This window comes from Prinia subflava, chromosome 1 (assembly GCF_021018805.1).
Source record: "Prinia subflava isolate CZ2003 ecotype Zambia chromosome 1, Cam_Psub_1.2, whole genome shotgun sequence".
Taxonomy (NCBI): domain Eukaryota; kingdom Metazoa; phylum Chordata; class Aves; order Passeriformes; family Cisticolidae; genus Prinia; species Prinia subflava.
The window spans coordinates 43,359,796-43,380,972 of NC_086247.1; the positions used below are offsets into that span (position 1 = coordinate 43,359,796).

General features: G+C 36.7%; 1 protein-coding gene across 1 annotated transcript in view; it reads right to left on the reverse strand.

The window, feature by feature from the left end:
* Positions 1–21,177, reverse strand: part of ASXL3 (ASXL transcriptional regulator 3) — a 126,298-nt gene that overhangs the window by 54,318 nt on the left and 50,803 nt on the right. Inside the window, exons 3-5 of the mRNA XM_063394808.1 lie at positions 14,889–14,997; positions 13,431–13,542; positions 4,089–4,210 (exon numbers count right to left, since the gene is read on the reverse strand). Coding sequence (XP_063250878.1) covers positions 4,089–4,210; positions 13,431–13,542; positions 14,889–14,997 — 343 coding nt within the window. The remainder of the gene's footprint in view (positions 1–4,088; positions 4,211–13,430; positions 13,543–14,888; positions 14,998–21,177) is intronic.

Below are 21,177 nucleotides of genomic sequence, written 5' to 3' on the forward strand. Positions count from 1 at the left end.
GTGTTAACCATCCTGAAATTTAGTCACCTGTAGGTTGGTTTCTAACAAGTTACAGTTGTGGTAGAAATGTCAGCCTGGAATGTTATTTGGAGCTGTACAAGTCTAATGTCCTACAATTCAGAAGGAACACGTGAGCTAAACCATAACTTCCCCATAGCTTTATTACTGCTTGGGGTGTGACAACATCCACTGGGAAAGAAAAAAAAAGGAGGGGGGGTGGGGTGGAGTTGCCATTTCTATTATAAGAACAAATCTTACAAATGGGTGCCTTCCTTGTCATTAACAAACTGCAGCTACCCACTTTATGAATCAAATAGTGGCACACATATGAACCCAGCCACCAAGCATGCAGACAAAGCCCAAAGTTAAGGAAAACAAAACAAACCATGGCAGTGACATACCTTGTGTTGATTCCCTTATTTCCTGAGCTTCTCTCCTCCCAAACCCACTTGGCTGCTGTCTCTGGAGTTTCTCTCTCTACAAAGAGATCTGGATGCCCAGCACAGTCTCAGACATGTCCTGGTTCTGTATTCAGATCCTGAGTCTGAATGGAGTATCCTTCTCTTCTCCCAACAGAAAATTTATGGGTACCCTTCTTGATGCTGATTCCAAAGTGCCAAAAGGGAGGCAGGATTTTCTTCCACATCTGGGAGGTCTAGTATCATCCCAGACACCATTATAGCACATCTTCAAGTTCCTTCTCCTCTCTTGGTACTGACCCAGGGAACACCTGGTGCACTGATGGGCAAGGTGCTCTTACACTTGGCTATCAGAGTCCAACAGCCACTAACACCACCTCAATGTCCTGGATATTCACACATTCTCAGTGTTACCTATGTGAGGCCAGTTTGCAGATATGATCGTTTCTTCTGAGCAATGTTCCAAGAACATCTTGATAAACACAGATAAATCTGTATACAGCGAAGAGTTCCACAAAAAAGTATCACCTCAAGTCAATGGAACAGAAACTGGACCAGAAAGAAGCATGTAGATACTATGCCATGACTTGATGTCCATACTGGAGTTAGCCTTGTCCAGAGCAAGAATAATGCACACAGTAGTGTGACCATGTACCAATGCTAGCAGATGCAGGTGTAGTTCAGTACTTTCCCAGGAAGAGGTCCTTACACGGCTCTGCATGCCAAAACTCTCGAGTGTGAAAGTGAGGTAAATCAGTATGGAACTGATCAGTACTGACAGGAAATCAGCGTGTGACAGCGTGCCATAAGCCTTCTTTTCAAAGGTACAAGATCAGCAACTGCTGGGCACACATGCCCAAGCACTTCCAACAGCACAAGGGAAACAGAAATCTGTAAAATCTGCCATCAGAAAGCCAAGCATAAAAGGCAGCTCTACACCACAGGCTCTTTTGTCTATACTGTCATGAACAGGAACTGGTTTGTGGGACATTACACTCAGAGTAAAGTGTAAGCATTTTACAAGAGCAAAACTGAAACTTGGTCAGAAACCAAAGGGAAGAACGAAACACACTCAGTGGCAAAACACTCAAAATCTCTTTCCCAACAAGGACAGCATGGAAGGTGGTGAAGCTAGAAAGCTTCTAGACCAAAATGGCAGCCCAGCCTTTGAAAAGGTGAGGACACAAGGGCTCATCATCGACACAGACCTTAGGAAAAGCCACTGCAACTGCAAACCTCCTTAGTCCCTGCATAGCACCCCAAATTCACTGCTACCTGAGAGAAATCAAAACCAAGAGCCAGGCTCAAAAAATGCCCTTTCCTCCACATTCCTTGCAGAGCCCAAGAAATGCAGCATTGTGACTAATTTGATTTCTGCGAATATCCTAAAATGCAGGCTGTTACAAGCCAAACATGAGATTGCTCTTTGCAATCTAAACCCAGGAATATATCTCCAGAATTCATTAAAAAGCAAATCATATGTAAATCCAGCACATAATAATTTAAAGAGAATTACATATGAGTGGTTAATAAGTAGATAAACAGTAGAGAAAACGTTCTATTTCCAGCTCAGATCTTCAAGCAGAATTGCATATTATCAACTTCCCTCTCACTTTATTTTTAGAGGCTACAAAACAAATACACACAAGTTCAAAGTATGTGAAGAACCCCACTTGTTTTAAACAAATTGAGTAAGAAACTGAAAACTACCTTGTAGGTGTTCATTCTTTGAAGACTATTTCACAGTAGATAAAAAGCAAGAGCTAAGGAAGACCCCATTACAGTATATTATGTACAGTAGATATAAATATAGATTTATATATTATAAGCACTTGTTGAGAGTATGATGATGGCTTATTGTCTGTTACTTTAGCATGGAATCAGTAAGTTTGTTATCACTTTTTAGAGTGTTGGATAATGTGTCTAAAAGTTTCTTCTGGATTCAAAAGACTGACAGGTTCTTTGTATGAATTTTAGGTACTATGCATCCATAAAAGCAATTGAAAGACTGGAAAGTGAAATACTAAATTTCCAACAGCAACTTTATAAATAAAATCACTGTTAAGGTTTATTCTTCTCTGCCACAATACCAAATCAAACTTGCAATATGTATATATATGGCAGTAGCCAACACCTGAAACTTTAAGAGAAAACAAAGCAAAAATCCACTATTCTGTCATACAAACACCCATTTGTCTCACATTGTGCATAGAGAAAACATTATGCTGATAGCTGTAATGCTACTCTCATACTCTGAAGTACAGGATCTAATTACCATCAACCTAATTAAAACTAATTTCTTTTTATCGATTACTTAACTTTCTGATGTTGCTTTAACCCTACTGCCTCAGGGAATGTTTTCAAAGAGTCTCATCAATGTTATGACTTTTTATTTTAATTAAGCTATTCTGATTAATTTGCCCTTTTAAAATAATTCTCAATGCTATATATCTGCTAAGTGACAAATGGTAGAGTTTAAACAATTACGGAAGTTCAAACATTTGTGACTTAGCTCTTTTTTTCCCCCTTCTTTCCCCTTAGCCTTTCCCTCTGCCTACTCTCTCCACTCCTAGGGAAGTTCACAGATCACAAAAGATCTGTAATGAAGAGTTTCCAAGAAGTGTAAATTTTTCACAATATCCTAATGGTTAGTGAGCTGTTTTGTGCCCACTGTTCAATTTTCCTGAACAAACACATGTAAGACCTCAATCTAATAATCCTTTTCAGTCCTCAAATCCTTCAAATAAAACATTACCTTACATGAATGATAAACATCTATTAATTTTACTGGATTTAAACTCAGCCTGCAGGAAAAACAAAAGTGTTTAGAGGAGATGTGGACAGGCTTTGCTTAAGCCTAAATAAAGAACTCCACGATAAACTACCCCACGAAATACAAGATCTCCATTAACCATAACTACAAGAGCAGTTGTGAGAAAAATCGCAACAAGATCATCTCATTCTCTTAATACTTTAGAAAAGTCACAACTCAAAATGGAGAAGAGGTAATGATACGTTTTTTTTTTTTTAATTCTAGCTTTTCAGTTTTTATCTTTCATTTTTCTGGTTGTAAGCTGAATTAATTTGGCAGTGCTGGAAAATAATTTTCGCATTATCATGCTTTCACCTAATATGTGACTGAATACTCAGCTACTTTTGCAAGCTTTAATGCTTATCATGGAACCTAAATCATCCAAATCATAAAGTTTTTTTATAAAAATAACCCTACCCCACTTTTATACCCTGCAGTAGCAAATACAATATTAAAAAAATTATTTAACAGATCATAAAGAAAAACTAAACAAGTATACCTAGAGTCTTTCCTATCTGCATCACTTCTTTCAAAATGTTTGATTTATTTTTAGCCCCACATAAAATTTTCAACATAAATGGTTACATAGGAAAAGCAGGGCTGTGATAATATAAAGAATTCTGCTTACTTGAAATCGACTTGACTTTAATTGTTTACTGCACTTAAACCCCTTTAAATTCACAACAAATAGGACTGCACTCTCGCTAAAAACATAGCAAAACCCCCAACAAAACGCCACTAAACATAGCACTAAAAATCTTTAGAAGACTCTTTAAATTCTGCTGACATCCCATTCACACAGGAATGACAGAGATCCTAAAGGGAAGCCAACTGATGATCAGTCAATACAAGCTTACCTGTTTAAGTGCTTTCTTTGTGTGCTGCTGGAAGGAAGATACTAGCTTGCTTTGCACCGGTGCATTAGTAAGGCTTGAATCACGATTGGAAGACATTTCCTCAGATGTCTGCTTTGGGCAAACTTTATAAAAAGAAATAAAAAATCAGAATACCATTATAGGGGTTATCTTCCCTATTTCTTGGAGAGTCATAAGCAGGGAAAAATAAAAAATAAATACAAGCAAATGCCTCAAAATCAAAAAGCTTGGTGTAGAAAATTCAGCTGATCTTGAGGTCCACATCAGCTGAAAATTCACCCATATTCTAAGTAAATGCACTGCTTCACAAATATTTGTACATCATCATGCCCTTTCTATGCAGTTCAGGAGACTTTGCATATTTTGCCTTTCAGGTCCTAAAAGGTAACTGAAATAGTTTAACACATTTCACATAGAAGCTAGATAAAAACTATCTTCCTCATCCATACATTTTAATGGATTATAAGATATTTAAATGAGCTTTTATACAAGAGACACTGATGACCCCTGAAACTAGAAAGATTCATACATATGTAACTTCATACCAGATTGTATTGTCTTCTTAGTAGCCAGACTCACCTATTTTACAAATACTTCTTGGTAAAGCTAAAAACACACTTTGCTGTTTAATGGGCAGACTGGAATATCCTGCAAGATGAATTCTGGTCTCTCAGGTAATACACACTGCTATACTTGTCAGCTTTCTAAATAATAGATGCTTTAATGAACAAATACTACAGTACTTGCATTAAACAGTCTCTTGAATAAATGTTGCGTGCGACACAGAAAAAGTCTCCTGGTGAAAAATAAATGAAAACATTATTTATTTTGTTTTGGTTTTTTTTGAAAAGCAGCTTTATTAAACAGATATGAAAGCTGTGAGAATAGCTGGAGGATCCTGTTAGTTTTGGTGGTCAGCAAACTCAACTCAAAGGGCTGTAGAAACCTTTCCACTCCTAATGCCTTGCATTACTATTACTCTCACTAGACTAGTAACCTAAGACTGCCCAGCATTAGTATGGATCCAGAAATGAAGCAGCTTTCCTTCCTTTCTCCTCTGCTGACACAGTTCAAGTCTGCCTTCCAGCAGTGTCCAAAGCTGGCTGGTGTGTTAACACACCTTCTTTACAATGTTTTGCGGCAGTAAATGCTTTTCCAAGATTTGCCATACTTTGCACACCACCAGAATAGTCTGAAGACACTCAAAGAAGCTGCACAGACATGTGCCAGAAGCAATGCAGCCTAGTGTTAATCTATTTTCTCTGTCCATCCCTCAGTGGGATGTGCAGAGAAAGAGCTAAGTCTTGCGCCTTTAGCAATGTTTCTTAGAAGAAACACTGTAATGTTTTTTGATTTGTGTTTGTAAGCAAAAAAGACACAGACAATTGAGCTATCAATAATTCATGGCCATCATAACATGCATGTGGATGTAAAACCTTTTTTTTTTTTTGCACTGAAAGAAAAAGTAATTAATACCTCAGTAAGAGAGAATACACTCTATGGCACTGCTGTTATGCCAAGATAACTCATATTAGATCAAAATTTTTCATTACCAGGTAGGAAAAATGCTATTTTGTCACAAGATTTTAAACAGATTTTTGTTTGGGTTTTTTTTCATATACTTGCAGGATTTGTCAAAATATACAAAGAAGTCGCAACAAAAAACAGGTTCTGAGTTTACAGAATCACCTGGTCTGGATCAATCTTTTCCACATGATGAGCAAAGCTTACTATCAAATAAGACAATGTAAAGCAGCTGCAAAGTGTCAGCAGGAAACAAACAATAGCTCATTTATAAAATCCAAATCACTGCAACAGCTAAGCTCCTGACACAAAGAACACCTACACCAAAATAAAAACATGGCATTTCAAATTGCCCAGATTTTGTCTTCTCCTTCAAAGGAACTTTTTTTTTTTTTTTACTGTGTTCTGGCAAATTTTGAGAGTCAAAGAATTGAAGAAAATCACAGAAACAGCACATGCACACAAACCCCAAAGTTAACAAGAGGAGAAGAGAACACATTCAAAAATCCCAAAAGAATGGAAACTGGCAAACTCAAGTGTCCCTCCTAAAACAGCATAGATACTGCAGAACGTGTCATGATAAACCTATTCCTGTTCCCCAGAATGACTGCAACTCCTATCACCTTCTTACTGAAAAGGGAAATTCAGCTTTCTATTATGGTGATCTAGGATATTATCCAGGAGACTCCTCTATTTATTTTGGTGATAAAGTTCATCCTGAAAAGGTTTGACAACTCTCTGATGATACTCAACACTGCAACCATTAACGTCAAAGTCATGATGCAGCAGGAGTAAAAATAAGCATGGCACTATAACAATTTTGTACTTTCATTCATTTCTCTTTTAACAATAAACCTGGAGTTGTGACAGACTTTTTAAGAGGCCATTCTTTTTATTTCTATAATTACTTCAATTTTGCATAAAATATTGTCATGTATTGTTTTATTTTGCTTCTGTTCCTTTGAATCTTTTACAACAAAGTTAAACCAAGAAACAGGGACTGTTCTAACTTGTAGCTTAAAATAGTAAGATAGTAGGAAACTATTTTAAATGTTATTTTTTATGTTTTAACTAAATTTCCATTTAAAACCAGCTTGATACAAAACATGGCTATGAATCTAACCATCTACTAAAATAGAGATGTTGTTGTCTATTTTCCAAAAGTAGAAGATACAAGCATTAAAAATCTAAATACATTGTGTTAAATTATACAATTGCTTAATAACTTATACAATCTACTGACTTTATTAGCAAAAAAAATAATACTAAAATTGACATGCAGGCTTTATATAGAGGATAATCAAGACATTGTTCAAAAACAATATGAATTGTTTTTTCTATAGGAAATTAAATACAAATATGAGACAATGAATAAATTTAATCTTTACAACATGTTCTGCTACTCAGTAATTTAAATCAATCTGTGCCAAAGTGTGACTGTGACCACATAAAATTGTCATTATTTATTTCTTAATTTCTATGGATGAAGTCCAACATTTTTTCTCTGAATGGGTCAGATATAAAGAAAGGGAAAAATAAGACAGAAAGATATATAAGTGAAGTCACCATTGATGATCCTAGTGAAAAAAACAATGCCTTAAGAACAAAACAGGCATTTCTCCTATGGAAACCAAAGACCGCAGTAAGAGAAAAACAAATTTAAATTGTTCTTTGTACACATATACAACTTTGGAAAGCTGCAACCACTTTTTCCATAAGCGCTGAAGATCCATGAATATTATCAGATCCATGTTCACTTGAAAATCTGTATCAAAAAAGAATGCTAAAAATAAACTGGGTGCTGGGGAGGGGAAGAAAAACCCTGAGAGAATGCGGCAGATAAAGGGAAAATATTTGGGTAGCAAATAAAGAGGATTCACCGCTATTGCTACAGTAGAAAAAGGAAACAAGAGTGGTTTTAAGCCTACAGGAGGCATTTCCATTTAGCAGAGAATAATTAGGCTCCATTCTTTAAATCGGCTTCCTCAAGGGCCAGGACCGAGTGAAGGAATAAAGAAAAGCAACTATTAAGCCATAAACTGTTAGGTTATGAGCTGGAAGAGCAGCTGGGTTTCTGAAGATAAGACCTCCTTACTGAGTGTTCAGAGACTGTTAACATGAACCACAGAATTAGAATTACTTAGCAAAAAGAGTACGTTAAAAATGTTTTTGGCAAACTCCATTTAAAATAACTTCCTCTCTTCAATTTTTCCAAGACTAGTTTTGTTAATTATTATGAAAGGCTATAATTTATAAAAATCAGCAATGCTGTCTTTGAATTTCAAATTTTACAGGCTATCTCTGTTATTTTTGTTACCCTTTACCTTTCCCACCCAAGAAATGACACCTATGTAGAACATATTGGAAGACATGTTTATTCAAAGAAACAATTTTTCATGAATACAACAAAAAATTATTCTGTCTCCTTGGCAGTGAAAGCTATTTGGAATAACTGCAAACAGATTTATGTAACTAGATGGACAGAGAAATTCCTGTCTAGTAAAGGGCTTATTTTCCCAAAATCAACAGCACAATTAATTTTGATTTCAGTCAGATCATATTGATTTAAAATCAAACCAGCAAAGTCAACAGCACTTTAATTCCCTTTTTTTTTTAAAGTAACCACAACAGATGAGAAGGATTGTTTACTAATGGTCACATTGTAAAACATAAATTAATATTGTTACCATATGCTAAAGACTAGAGTCTACCTCAAGCATAAAATGTATGCACACACTCTGGAGATACGAAATTTCAGAGAGAACTCCCTCAGGAAAACATACACACAATATCTCCCTCTAAAATATCCATAAAATTCAATATTTTCTTTGGGTGACACAGATCTATACTTGTATTGACATAAATAGTTGCACTTTGCCAACACAGATGTATTGAGTAATTCACCTCCGTCACTGTTTGATCTCTAGAGCCCAACTTGCCAAAACTGAATAATTCAGAACTCGGCTGTTGCCATCAGCTCTTGAAAATGAAAACCAGTTTGGGAGTTAGTTAACTGTATGAGTTTGCCAAAGCAAGCAAAAACAGATGTATACATCAAGGGTACTACAGTGACTGCAATATTCTTTCTGAAAAGCAATACTAGCACTGTGAATTAATAAGTACTGAATAGTATTTTTTGGAAAAAGACATCAAATACCACATCAGCTTCATAGCTTGCACTGAATCCCAGTATATTAACAGCATGTTTTTGAGCCCAAACATTTCACAAAACTTAGAAAACTGTGAATCCTTATTGCAAAGCAAGTCAACATTTTCCACTAAAAATATACAGCCTGTCATCATTAAGCCACCAATTTCTTAGACCTCATTAACTACTGTACAGGAAAAAAAAATAAACCACAATAGTTGAGAAACATCCTCAGCTTCACAGTATCTTCTCTTATTCTTATGACTCCCTTCAAGCAGTAATGAAACAAAGGAAGTTAAGCTCAATCCTGGGCACCATATTTTTATTTCATAGTTGCAGGAAGATGAAAGAAAAACACACACACAAAAAATCGAAGCAAAGTGAAAAACTACCTCTTGCTGATGTGTCACCCAAAACTCTATGTTTGAGCTGCTACTCCACTGCTGCTCTTCTGCTTTGAGAAGAGTCTATCTCACATCCAGATGTTGCCACGTATCACAACATTTTCAGCAGAATCATCCAATATTATTCCCAAGAGACAAGATACTAATAGTAACAGGTTTCATTGAATTGCCAGGAATTCCATTCCTGGAAAGGAATTGAATATCCACAGGCGGACTCATCATTTCAAACAGTGGTTAATATACATTTCTTGCCACAGAGTTATCCTAGGGTTTCCTAGACTAAAAAGCACAAGGTGTTCAAAAACGAAGTAGCTACAAAGCAAAATTTCAGTATTCAGCATGAATGCGATCCTCTGCTGTCCATCATTTTGTCAACTGTCTCTAAGAAAACTGCCTAAGGAATTACCTCTGTCACTTCATGTTCATAGCTGAAGAACATACACTTCTAGGAAGTGCTGGAAACCACAGTGTCTCAAGAGGAGACGTACATTGCTTGTGTTTGGGCACACATCAGAGGCCCTGTTTGGGCTGAGGTGGGGAGGGAAGTCACTCTACAGCAGGAATTGCTGTCTCCTCCACACTTACATCATTGTGCGTTCCATTGGATGGCACAAAGACCATTTTCAATCAACTGCACTCCATGGCTGATGGATTAGCCCTGACTTCAGAAACCCTAGGGACAAATGCTTTTTGAGAACTGAACATCCTACTGATGGGCAAAAGGATATTATAGTCATCATTTTCCCAGGCAACATTAATTGGGATTTTAATTCTTTTACTCACTGTATCTTTACATGCTACCCCTGTATTTAAGGAGAATGGAATTTTAAAGATATGGGACTGCTACAGAGCTTCTATTAGAAATCCCATTCCAAACAAAATCAACTGTAGCATAAAGAGTTTCTTTAACATATGCCTTTGGAGAAGGTGGGGAAAGAAAAATTCTCCACAGTATCTGCAAAATCCTGAGGTGTGACCATTCCACTGGTCCACTTAGCAATACTGACGTGGTGCAACAGCTTTGGCCAAGTCATGTGTTTATAATGGTTAGGCATTTTTATATTATTATGCTAATAAAATTGTTCAGTAGCCTGCATTTATACTGCAAAAAATGTGCCTGCTGAGGAATGATGTGATTCCTCTATGTCTGAGTGTCAGCTGTTACTTTTTATTTCAAAAGACTACGGTCTAAAAGCCCACAAATGGGCTAAGGCTGTTGCTTACAGTTTCATCCTTTTGCTTCCAGCTACATTTAAAGAGGCATTTTTTAAACTATTGCTAAACAATTTCTGATCACTGTGTCAGAACTGGGGCTTCTGGACTCTATTAGAGTGGAAAAGAGCAAATAAAAATGCAATCAATTGGGCAATCAAGAATCCAATGTGCAAGAAATGCCCATCCTCATATGTATTGCACATATTCTAAAACACAAGTCAGATAATTTCATGAAGTGTTTTTTGCACTTAACTATTAAATATTACTTTTATGCCACAGAATGGTTTTCTGGAAAGAAAAAACCACCCAACGTTACTGTGAAAAGTGTAATTGGTCTGTTAGACCAAATATTTTCTACAGAAATAACTCTTCTCAAATATTTACAAACTGATCAAGTCACCACCTCACCTTTCACAAACTAATGAGACCATCCCTATAAAATCCCTCAAAGCAAAGGAGGTATTTGTTCACTCAGGACTTCTTATGTGTCTTTTCTAAATCCTTTCCTGTTTACCTTAATTCCTTCTTACAGCTATAATGAATGCAATACACTGGTAATCATTTAACTAGTGCTATACCCAAAGGAAAATCTGTGCCTATATTCTTTAATCACTACTATCAGAATTATAGTCTAAGAACTGCATTGGACTAATTAGCAAAAGCATTTCATTCATGTTTAATTTATTTTCTGTTGCGATCCTTAAATGCTTTTCAGATATACTGATTTATTGAATACATATTTCTGCTGCATAAATATGATCTTTTTTCTTTGCTTGAAAGTCTAAGAAAATTCATGCTGTTCAACTGCAGTAATTTACAAGGCAATCAAAAGAAGTCTCAAAATTATTATTTATTACCAATACATTTAGGCTAGAAAGATTTCACAGTTTTCAAAAAGTACTGACATAAGAAAAATATTGAATGAAGAGTGGTCAAATCACACCCTCCATAGCAAAATGTCTACTGTGGATGGTGATTCCTATGCCTTTGCAGATTAAATAATTTGTAATTTCAACCCACCAAAAACTGGACGTATTTTTTGGGCATGGTCCTATTTTTAAGCCAAGCCTTCTATACTGTAAACGAAATCAGAATTCTAAGTGTATATGAATGATATCTTTAACAGCAAACTTGCAGTCTCAAGAAAAGCTATTATCAAACATGTTTGGCAGAATTATGTTCTGTATTAGCTGACTGATATACTATTTATGAAAAACGTGCTGCATTTTATTCTTAATTGATCACATCCAGCATTGGCCTTTCTACATGCAATAGAGACTCATCATTGCCATCCCATTTACTTTTTTTTTAATATATCCATTAATATCCATTGCAGGACAAAAGAAATTAAAATGTCGTGTTCTCAAAATGTTAAATATATTGCAGTTTACCAAGATTTGTTAAATATGATAAATGACAGAAAATTCTCAGCTTTAAAACCAATCTAGGTGTAATTTACTGCTCTATTTCAAAATGTTAAATTTTCACAGCTTCTCTTGTATGTCATTACAAGTGCTATAATTATTTTTATTACTGTGAACTGTGAAAATAGTACATAGCCTGCTCCCAGTCAAAACCCAGCAATTTTCTACTTCTGGAATTATGACATCTTATTTACATTCTATAACATCCTATTTACATTCTAACATTCCTAAATAATTGCCTGTTTTTTTGCCAAGACTTTTATTTGTTTATAACAAGTAACATCAACTTTTGCTTTGTATTTGTAACTGTATTTACACTGCTCTATTCTTCCTGCAATTTCAGGAATTGTGCATCAACAGATTTTCTGAGTATCAAACAGGAATTGTTAAAGAACTGCAAGCACGTAAATTCACTTACATACGCAGCATATACTACATAAGCATCAAACCACTGCACGTGCAGAATCTGTTAACTTATCGACATAATATATCAAAATGAAAAACAGAGACATTTAATAACTCTGGACTTTTATTTCCACAGAGCTTCAAAGCTTCAGTCCTAGACACAACGTGTCTTGGATGGCTCTGTTACTCCTACCACTGAACACTATGATTCTTCAATGCTGCTGGAGAGCAGTACAAAAACTGCAGTATCAGTCCTGTAAAGGTGCAGCCTTGGAGCTAAATAAGTTGCTCAAGTTAAAAAAGGAAGTCTGTAGCAGAACAACAACATGAGCTGAGCCTTTTCATGTCCTAGTTGTAAACAGGACACTCTCTCACCATATATCAAGTAAGTCAAAACACCAGGCTACAGTCCAGCAGTGGGACAGGTCGTGATGAAGCAGCAGAAGAGAACTGATCAAGGAAAGGTTTATTCAGAAGTCCTGGACAGTCAGACTTTTTTTTAACCAAGTATTCACTTCATAATGATTACATGAGTGTAGTTATAATAATATTCACTTCTGTTACTTGCAAAGTAATTTTAGGTGACTGATGCTCTCTTCATGATTAACTATTAAGACTGATGTTCTCTTTATGATTAACTATTAACTGTCAAAAAGGAAAAAAAAATCTAAGGTTACAATTTTTAAGTTATTTCAATGTTTCAGTTTGCCATTATCTTAGAGGAAAAAAATGCACAGCATTTGATAGTTCAAAATGTCGGTTATGTCACGATGGCAAACAGGAGTACCTGTGCCTAAAAGAAAAAAAATACAAACCTTTGTCCTCTGCCCAGAACTCTGCTGAGGGACCAGCCCTGCATGTCCACACTGAAATCAATGAGATGTCTGAATCTGACAACTGCCAACTCTGAAGCCTGGTAAAGGCAAATCATTAATTAGCTCTGGGCCCTAAACCAAAAAACTGTAAGCCAAAAATTTACCTACTGAAAACACACCCAACAGAACTATTTGTTTTTTAAAACCCCATGTCAAATAAAGGCACTTAGTGCTCCTGATTCCTTCGTAAGGCCAAAGAAGAGAGGTAGTCACTCAAAATAGTTCCACTGAGTACAAAATATTATTTATACTGCTTAGAAATCACAGCACAAAAATCTGAAAATCTTTCCCCCAACTATGCCCTCTAATATTGAGATTAAATCACCTACCACCATTTTCTTCTCCATTATTATTGTTTGTCTCAGCCATTTCAGTGCCATCTAACTCAGATTCACATCCTAAATCCAATGTTCCATCAGTAGGGCAAGTTGATTCTTCTTTCTACAGTTAAAAAATAAAAATAAAAATAAAATTAACAAGAAAAAAATCAATCATGATCCTGCTGCATCTCCCAAAATAGATTACTGCAGTGTACTCTCATGCTTACATTTCAAAAAAACCAAGAACAAACTAAAATATGCTTGTGAGTTACTCTACAGAGAGCCATAAAAAACAGACTTTCATGAAAAAACTTTCAAACTAAAAGCAAAAAAGCTGTTTTCTGAAGACATAACATGCTCTTTTTAAAACCAAAAAAGTCACAGAAAATGCAAGATGTTCCACTTTTTCTTCTTTTTTTTTTTAACAGAAACAGACTTATGTGGCTGTTAAAAATCCTAGCTTTCCAGTTGAGTGTCTACAACACTGCAGCAAAACACAAATCCTTTAATGTTTCTTTTCTGCCTTTGCCTGTTTCCTGAATTCAAATAGCTGAAGCAACCTGGAGCTCACAAGCATTGGAGTGATTGTGAATTCCTGGAATTGTGCCAAGAATATCTCCCGATTTAAAGAAAAACAACAGCATTTGTTCGAGTAAATTAGGAAAGACAGCTTCTGAAAACTATTAATTCAATTTCAAGTACAGGATTTTTAGTTAGCAGGAGCAGACAAATCTCTATACTTTAATATTTTTATACCCTTACATCATATACATCTGTCATAAATTACAAAAGATCCTTCCCCCGCCTCAAAATTTTTGTTGACTACATTTACACTGCCAAGCAGATAATCTCACTTTTTTTTTCTCATCTCTGCCTCACATTATTCCACTTCTATTGTGAAATCCTTCTTAGTTTGATCATGTACAACAAGAAAAAAATTCTACCCACAGTAAACATCATGTTCATACCAAAACAAAAAATTAAAAAGGAATATAAATGGAATAAACACAAAATTCTATCACTTTAACCATATTCCTTCTCAAAAGCAATAATGTAACCTTTGAATTAAAAGCTGATTTATATTAGACTTGCAAATAATTTTTCACTATTCAAAAATCAAACATTAATACAATTACTTAATTAGAAAGTCAGTGATCCTCTTGAGCTCACTACTCATGAAACAAAGGCCTTACTGTGAACAACTCCAAAAAAGCAGCATTTTAACTAGGCTATGTGGTTTTTATACCATGTGCCAAATTCAAGAACACGTATATGCTTTCTAGGATAAAACATTCGATGTTTACTTTCATTATAAATCCTTTTAAAAGACATCTGAAAACAGTTAGAAGGACTATCATGTCATTTCCTCACCAAAGAATCTAATATGTTTACCTTTATATCTATTGAGACATTCATAAAATGAATTAATAGCTGTATGTACAATCCATATACAAAATTTAAACTTACTTTGAGAGCATAGAGTCCTGATTTCCCAGGGATTTTGAAGAATGTTCCATCACCTACACGAGTGTTAGTATGAAGCATTGCATTCAGGCAAGCTAATGGAGAGGTTCCACTGAAAAATAAAATTGTGCAGTCTAAGATTGAGTGCCTCTTGTAAAACTATTCCCTCGGTCTGTTTTTTTAAAAACTCATGCTTGCCTGGCTTTTTTTTTTTTTTTTTTTTTTTTTTTTCCTTGCCTCCCCCCCCCCTTTTTTTTTAATTCTCTCAACCCTGAAAACATCTACGTTACAATAACAGGCCAGTTTCAAACTTAATCATATGCATCTGTCCCCTAGGCTTGAGGCAAAAAGTCTGTGAATTATAATTATGCTTTTCTTCGTATAGCAACCAGCTCCACATTCTAAAAGAACCAAAGTCCAAATATTTATGTGAAATTACTTCATAAATAACACCATGAAGCCTCATTTTTAAAATGTTACAGACAATGCGGCTGCTGCACATGAATGATCAAAACAGTACCAAGTTCAAGGGCAGCTGCATCCCATAGGATGAAAGGCAACAAAAGAATAATAAAGAGCCCAGAAAGAACAAATTTAAAATTAAAAGTGATATATAGTAAAGCCTTCTTCTGGCTCAACATGGTCAGCATGCATTATTATACACAAATATAAGCACATTTGTGCCTTTTGTGAAGCACTATCTTTTCTAATTAGAATTGTTTTAGAGATTATGATACTGACCTCCTCAAGGTAATAATTTTAATACCACTGTGGAATGCATGTTAAAGGACTATTTAAAAAGAAACACAGCACATTAAGAAAAAAAAGAGTATTTGGACAGGGATATCTTTGTAGTATATACATCAGAAAAAGAAAGCAAGTATTTCTACCCTAGGCAGATATTCACTGTTCTGAAAAGTTGATCTAAAAAATGGTGGGGAAGAAGGCAATTGCAAATTATTTTATTTAATTTTAATTTAAAAATTGAAGTACGAGAGCTATAGATGTACTATCACATCTTTGTCCCCATTTGCTGGCTACTGTACACGGCGTACTCAGGGACTGAATCTGAAACTGTGCTTCTTCCCTGGGGTCCCCCGTCTGCACGCACGCTTATCTTTAGCCACGTAAATATATTCCACTTGGTTAAGTGGAACAATGCCTGTGCATTAAATTAAGTGTGTTCCAAAGTATTTCAGGATTAATTATATACTCAACTATAAACCAGGAACAAGGGCTTCAGAGTTCATCAGAAACTAGTCTTTTTTATTCTGCAGTATTATAACACAACATCCAATCTTGGTTGAAAATTGCACGTCTGATTTTAATACGTGAAACTGGATTTAAATTGTTCTATTTCATATAGGTATGTTTTCTGTTGATTTCTGTGGCTCTGCTACAACAACATTCATCTTACTGTACATGTATCATTATTTTAGCATCAAGATCGATAGTGTGGTAATTGCTCTTCCAGTAAAAATTAAACTATAAAGTGCCCTCAGGCCAGGAAGTCCTGTCTACTATAATTTATTTACTACAGGTCACCTAATGTGTCACATTACTACATCTAAAACAAAAAATTGCAGGTAAAAATGCTGCTTGTTGATAAACACATTAGATATGCAATAGGTATTTATTTTATGGGTATTCTAAACATGATCACACAATATGAAAATTCTGACTAGCTTTTGTTGTTTCTTTTGCTTCCCTGCAAATAAAACTAGCTCCACATTTGGTTTTGATATAATACTTTAACAAAATTCAAACTGAAATATGTTGGAAATTAAATGATACTGCTAGCAGTGGGACAGAAGACATTAAGAAAGTTCATTGAGTTTAATGATTACTTAAACACTTCTGTAATATGTAGGATATTTCTCTTTACACATTTTCCTTACTGTATTAATGCTTGACAAGCAAAGACACAAAGCATTTAATACAGCAGTTATGGTTGTGTAATTTCTTCCATATGTTACCATACATAACGTGAAGCAATTTCAACTCTCCCAGACTTGGATCTTTTTAGTGAAACATTATAACCGATTAAGGCTTTCTCTGCAAGACAGAAAGAACTTGCTGACTCTGCAGCAGAGCACAAACTTGGTATGTCAACAAGAAAAAAAACTGTGTGTGCAGGTATGCATATTCTCCTCCTATTCTGATGGAGATACTCTGGACTCTACACTTATTTTTAGATATCATTAACCAATTAAAATGATACAGGATGAATGAACCCAAAAATGAGGATTTGGCAACATCTCATGATCTCTACTGTGCTCACAGCAGATATCTTAATCTTCAAAGTCTAGACAACTGGCAAGTGGACAATAGAAACTACTCTCTGACTTAGAAAGAAACTCATATCAGCTACTAAGTCAAGAAGCACTTTAACTACTGCTACGCTCGTTTCTTACAGATATCTGGTTCTCCTGATGGCATGAACCAAAGGGCCATATCCACCCTTCCTGAAGACTTGACTTGGGTGTGTCCATAAGGAGCACAAAACAAACCACACAGAACACACTTAAGGCTGCAAATGAAAATAATCTGGGAACACTGAGAGGTGGGATTTATTTTCAGCTAACAGATTAAACTGAAGTTTCATGGTGTCCTTTGTCAGTGCTGCCTTGATCCATGTCAACGAGTGACTTGCCTATTCTGTCAGCTCTGGCATCCTTAAAACACCATATTAAAAATCCCAAATGTTACACACAACTGACGCTGGAAATGCTCACAACACATGCTATCACAACACATGGGACTGTGGTTTGAAGAGCCAGCAATCAAAGATCCCATGATGCAGACTGATGTCTGAATCATTGAGCACTTTCTGAGGGAGCTGTACTACTTATTGCATGCTTTCTAAATTCTCCTACAGCCTGAGGACATGTTCATTCTGCTGAGAGCTCCTGGCATATATTAATACAGCAGTCAAGGCATGCCAATGTAAGGCTGAGTATCTCTGAATATCAAAAATGGCACAGCTTGACCTAAGTTCTTGAAACACTCCAGTTCAACTTTGATTCAGTTAAATGAAACTGGATACAATAATATTCTACTTTGTAACTTGATATCTGTCATTTTTAGAGCCATAATATATTTTAAATCAATATGCTGCAAGTTTTATTGCCATAGTCTGCACACAAGAAATATGTTTACCATTTACAGTCTTCAGATGCAGAACTTTCATACTATTTATCAACATTTGGGTGAGACTGCTTTAAACCACTGTGGTATTCTAGAAGTCACTCATATATAGAAGTTACAATCTGTAGCAGTATGTCTTTAAGACTGGTATTTTTCTGCTTGTATGTTTATTTTATAGACATATACATCTATACACATATACAAGCAGTATTACCCCCCCACGCACTTTCAGAAAGGTTTAAAAGACGAAAAGTTACTTACTTTCTGTAACAATGATGTTATGATGTTACAACCAGCAACATAGGAAAGAAAAGAAAACAAAACACTCATTAACCTTCCAATATAAAGGTTGGTGAAACAACTTGATCATTTAGAAGACATCAGGCATTTCAAGGTTTCATAAATTCTCTTTCCCAAAATCACTATAGGCTGGTAGTACTCAGTGCATTGCGTCAAAATTCTTGTACATTATCAAATCAAACTTTGCACTCCAACTCCCCCAGTCAAAAATATCTCCAACATTTTGTGATTCTGGGCTCCCTCTACTGGTCACACAGCCGGTGTTACCTTAATCGAAATGCCAGACTTTCCACACACCAATCTCTGCTAAAACACGCAGGGGAAGTACAGATTTCAGTTACTTCCTCCTCTGCCACCCTCCCTAAAACCCCATTAAAAATTTGTAAAAACATCAGTAAAAAGGTTACTTATTTTTATATGGTAAAGTTCTCAAACACATGGTTCTGTCATAAAACTCAGAAAACTTCTGTGGTTATAAATATAATTCTAATGGTCTTTGCTAGACTTCTTGCCAAGAGACAAAAATTATGATCTTGGCAAAAAAAGAGGATGTCTTAAATATGGAAAATAAATTGACTAAAGCTGCCTTGTCCAGGCAATATAGTGTGGCAGACAGTGACAGCTTCCTGACACTTTGCAGACAAGGCACCTTGGGCCCTGCAGCAGGCAGCATTTCAGCCACTCAGCCCCGCTGTACGTGGTGTAACCCCCTCCTCCTCCTGACATGTCCCCAAATCAAACGATGACTGCTGCAAGAAGAGCACCTAGGTGTCGTAAACTATTTCAGTATTTATTTGTTTGAAATCATCTGCTCTTTTTATACACATTCATAAATAGTCACAAGGGAGAAACAATTTTTACTCACTGATAGAAACAAAGTAAAACCAAGAGGCTTGAGAACTAATTTCTAGGCATGATTTGAAGTCACACAGAATACAATACGTTTATAATGCATGTAAGTTACACCAATTTTAGAGTGACAATAGATATAGAAAATAAAACTTATCAGGGAAGGCTGCAGAAAACCCACTTGGTGTGGTACAGTAAATGGAAAAGTAAAATAAGGCATAATTGTAATTTTCCAGAAATATGTAAAAAGCTGTTTAAGTCAATGGAGATGAATGTTCTTCATGGCCACTGGGCGAAGAAAAAGAAAGTTTATGGATAGTCTAAAAGGGTGAATGTAGCTGCTGATGTTTTAATCAACACCAAAACCGAGCAGGAGAGTTTGTAAAATGACCTTTATCAGAAGATCATACACACATCAGTCCTGGCAGATACTTAGACTAGAACTTGTCCCAGTGCTTGTACTGAATATCTCTTGTGCATCCATCCAGCACTGCAGCCTGTGATTCTTTGTCTCTTCAATAAATTGAAATTTTGGTTAAGGCTGAGGTTAATCATGTGCCCTAAGTATACCTGTTCCAACATATACAGCAGCTAGAAATGCTGGAAAATTGACTCTATGTCTCGACGTGCATTGTTTGCTGAAGTGTTCCACACAGCACTGCATGCCTGGTGTGATGAAGCCCTTTGGCTTCCTCTTAAAAGCACTCCCACAATCTTCAAGGAGCCATGTTCCCACAGTCCTGCCGTCAAGTGGTAGCAAAATGTCCCAACCTGCCTCACAAGAATATGGCTGTGACCTAGCTCAGGAGTGACACAGAAAACCACCAGGAACCTAAGCAGCTATACCAAGATGAGAAGATAGCTGTGCTATTTATGAAGATGACAGGCAAACTGCTGCTGACCAGTCTAGAGCTGTTCTCCCACAGCCAAGCCTGACTGAGCTGGCAGTGCTGCAGCAGTCAGTGCTGAGGCCAAGGCACATCCTACCAGCCTGGGCTCAGGAGGAAAACCAGGACAGGTCTCGTGAATTGAAGACTGAATAAAAGACCCAGATATTTTAATATAGTCAAATGGCACAGGATCCTTCCCTTGGCAAAGAGGGAAGCAGAGAGCACAGGTAAATAGTGGAGAACAAAGCTGTTGGTAGGTGCAAGATTTCCTGCCAACCACCTACAATTTTTTCAGCATCAAGTTAGTCTAAACAAAACAACCAGTTGTCCCCAGCTGGACACCACTTGCCCACCAAAGCTTCTTTATCGCTCCCCTTCTCAGCTGGGCTGTGGAGAGAAAATATATAGAAAGGCTCATGAGGTAAGGACAGGGGAAGATCACTCTGCAATGATCATCATGGGCAAAACAGATTTGACTTGGGGAAATAAGATTCAAGTTTATTACCAATCAAATCACAGTAGGAAAATGAGAAATAAAACCGAACCTTAAAACACCTTCCTTCCCTCCTCCCTTACTGCCATCCTGGGCTTAATTTCACTCACGGTTTTCTGCACCTCCTCCCCAGCAGAATAGGGGAATGGGGAACAGGAGTTGCGGTCAGTTCATGACACATTGTCTCTGTTGCTCATCCCTTTAGGGTGGGGACCCCTCACACTCTCCCCCTGCCCTGGCGTGGGTCCCTTCCACAGGGTGCAGTCCTTCTGGCCCATGGTCTTCACCACAGGCTGCGGGGCAGTCTCTGCTCCAGCATCAGGAGCACCTCCTCTCCCTCCTTCTTCATGGACCCTGGTGTCTGCACAGTTATTGCTCTCACATATTCTCACTCCTCTCTGCAGCTGTTGTTGCTGTTGTGCAGGGTTTTTTCCCTGTTCCTGATCTCTGTTACCCCAGAGGCACAACCATCATGGGTGATGGGCTTGGCCTTGGGCAGCAGTGGGTCTGTTCTGGAGCCAGCTGGCATTGGCTCCACTGGACGTGAGGGAAGCTTCTCACAGAAGCCGCCCCTGTAGCCCCCCACTACCAAAACCTGGCCATGAAAACCCAA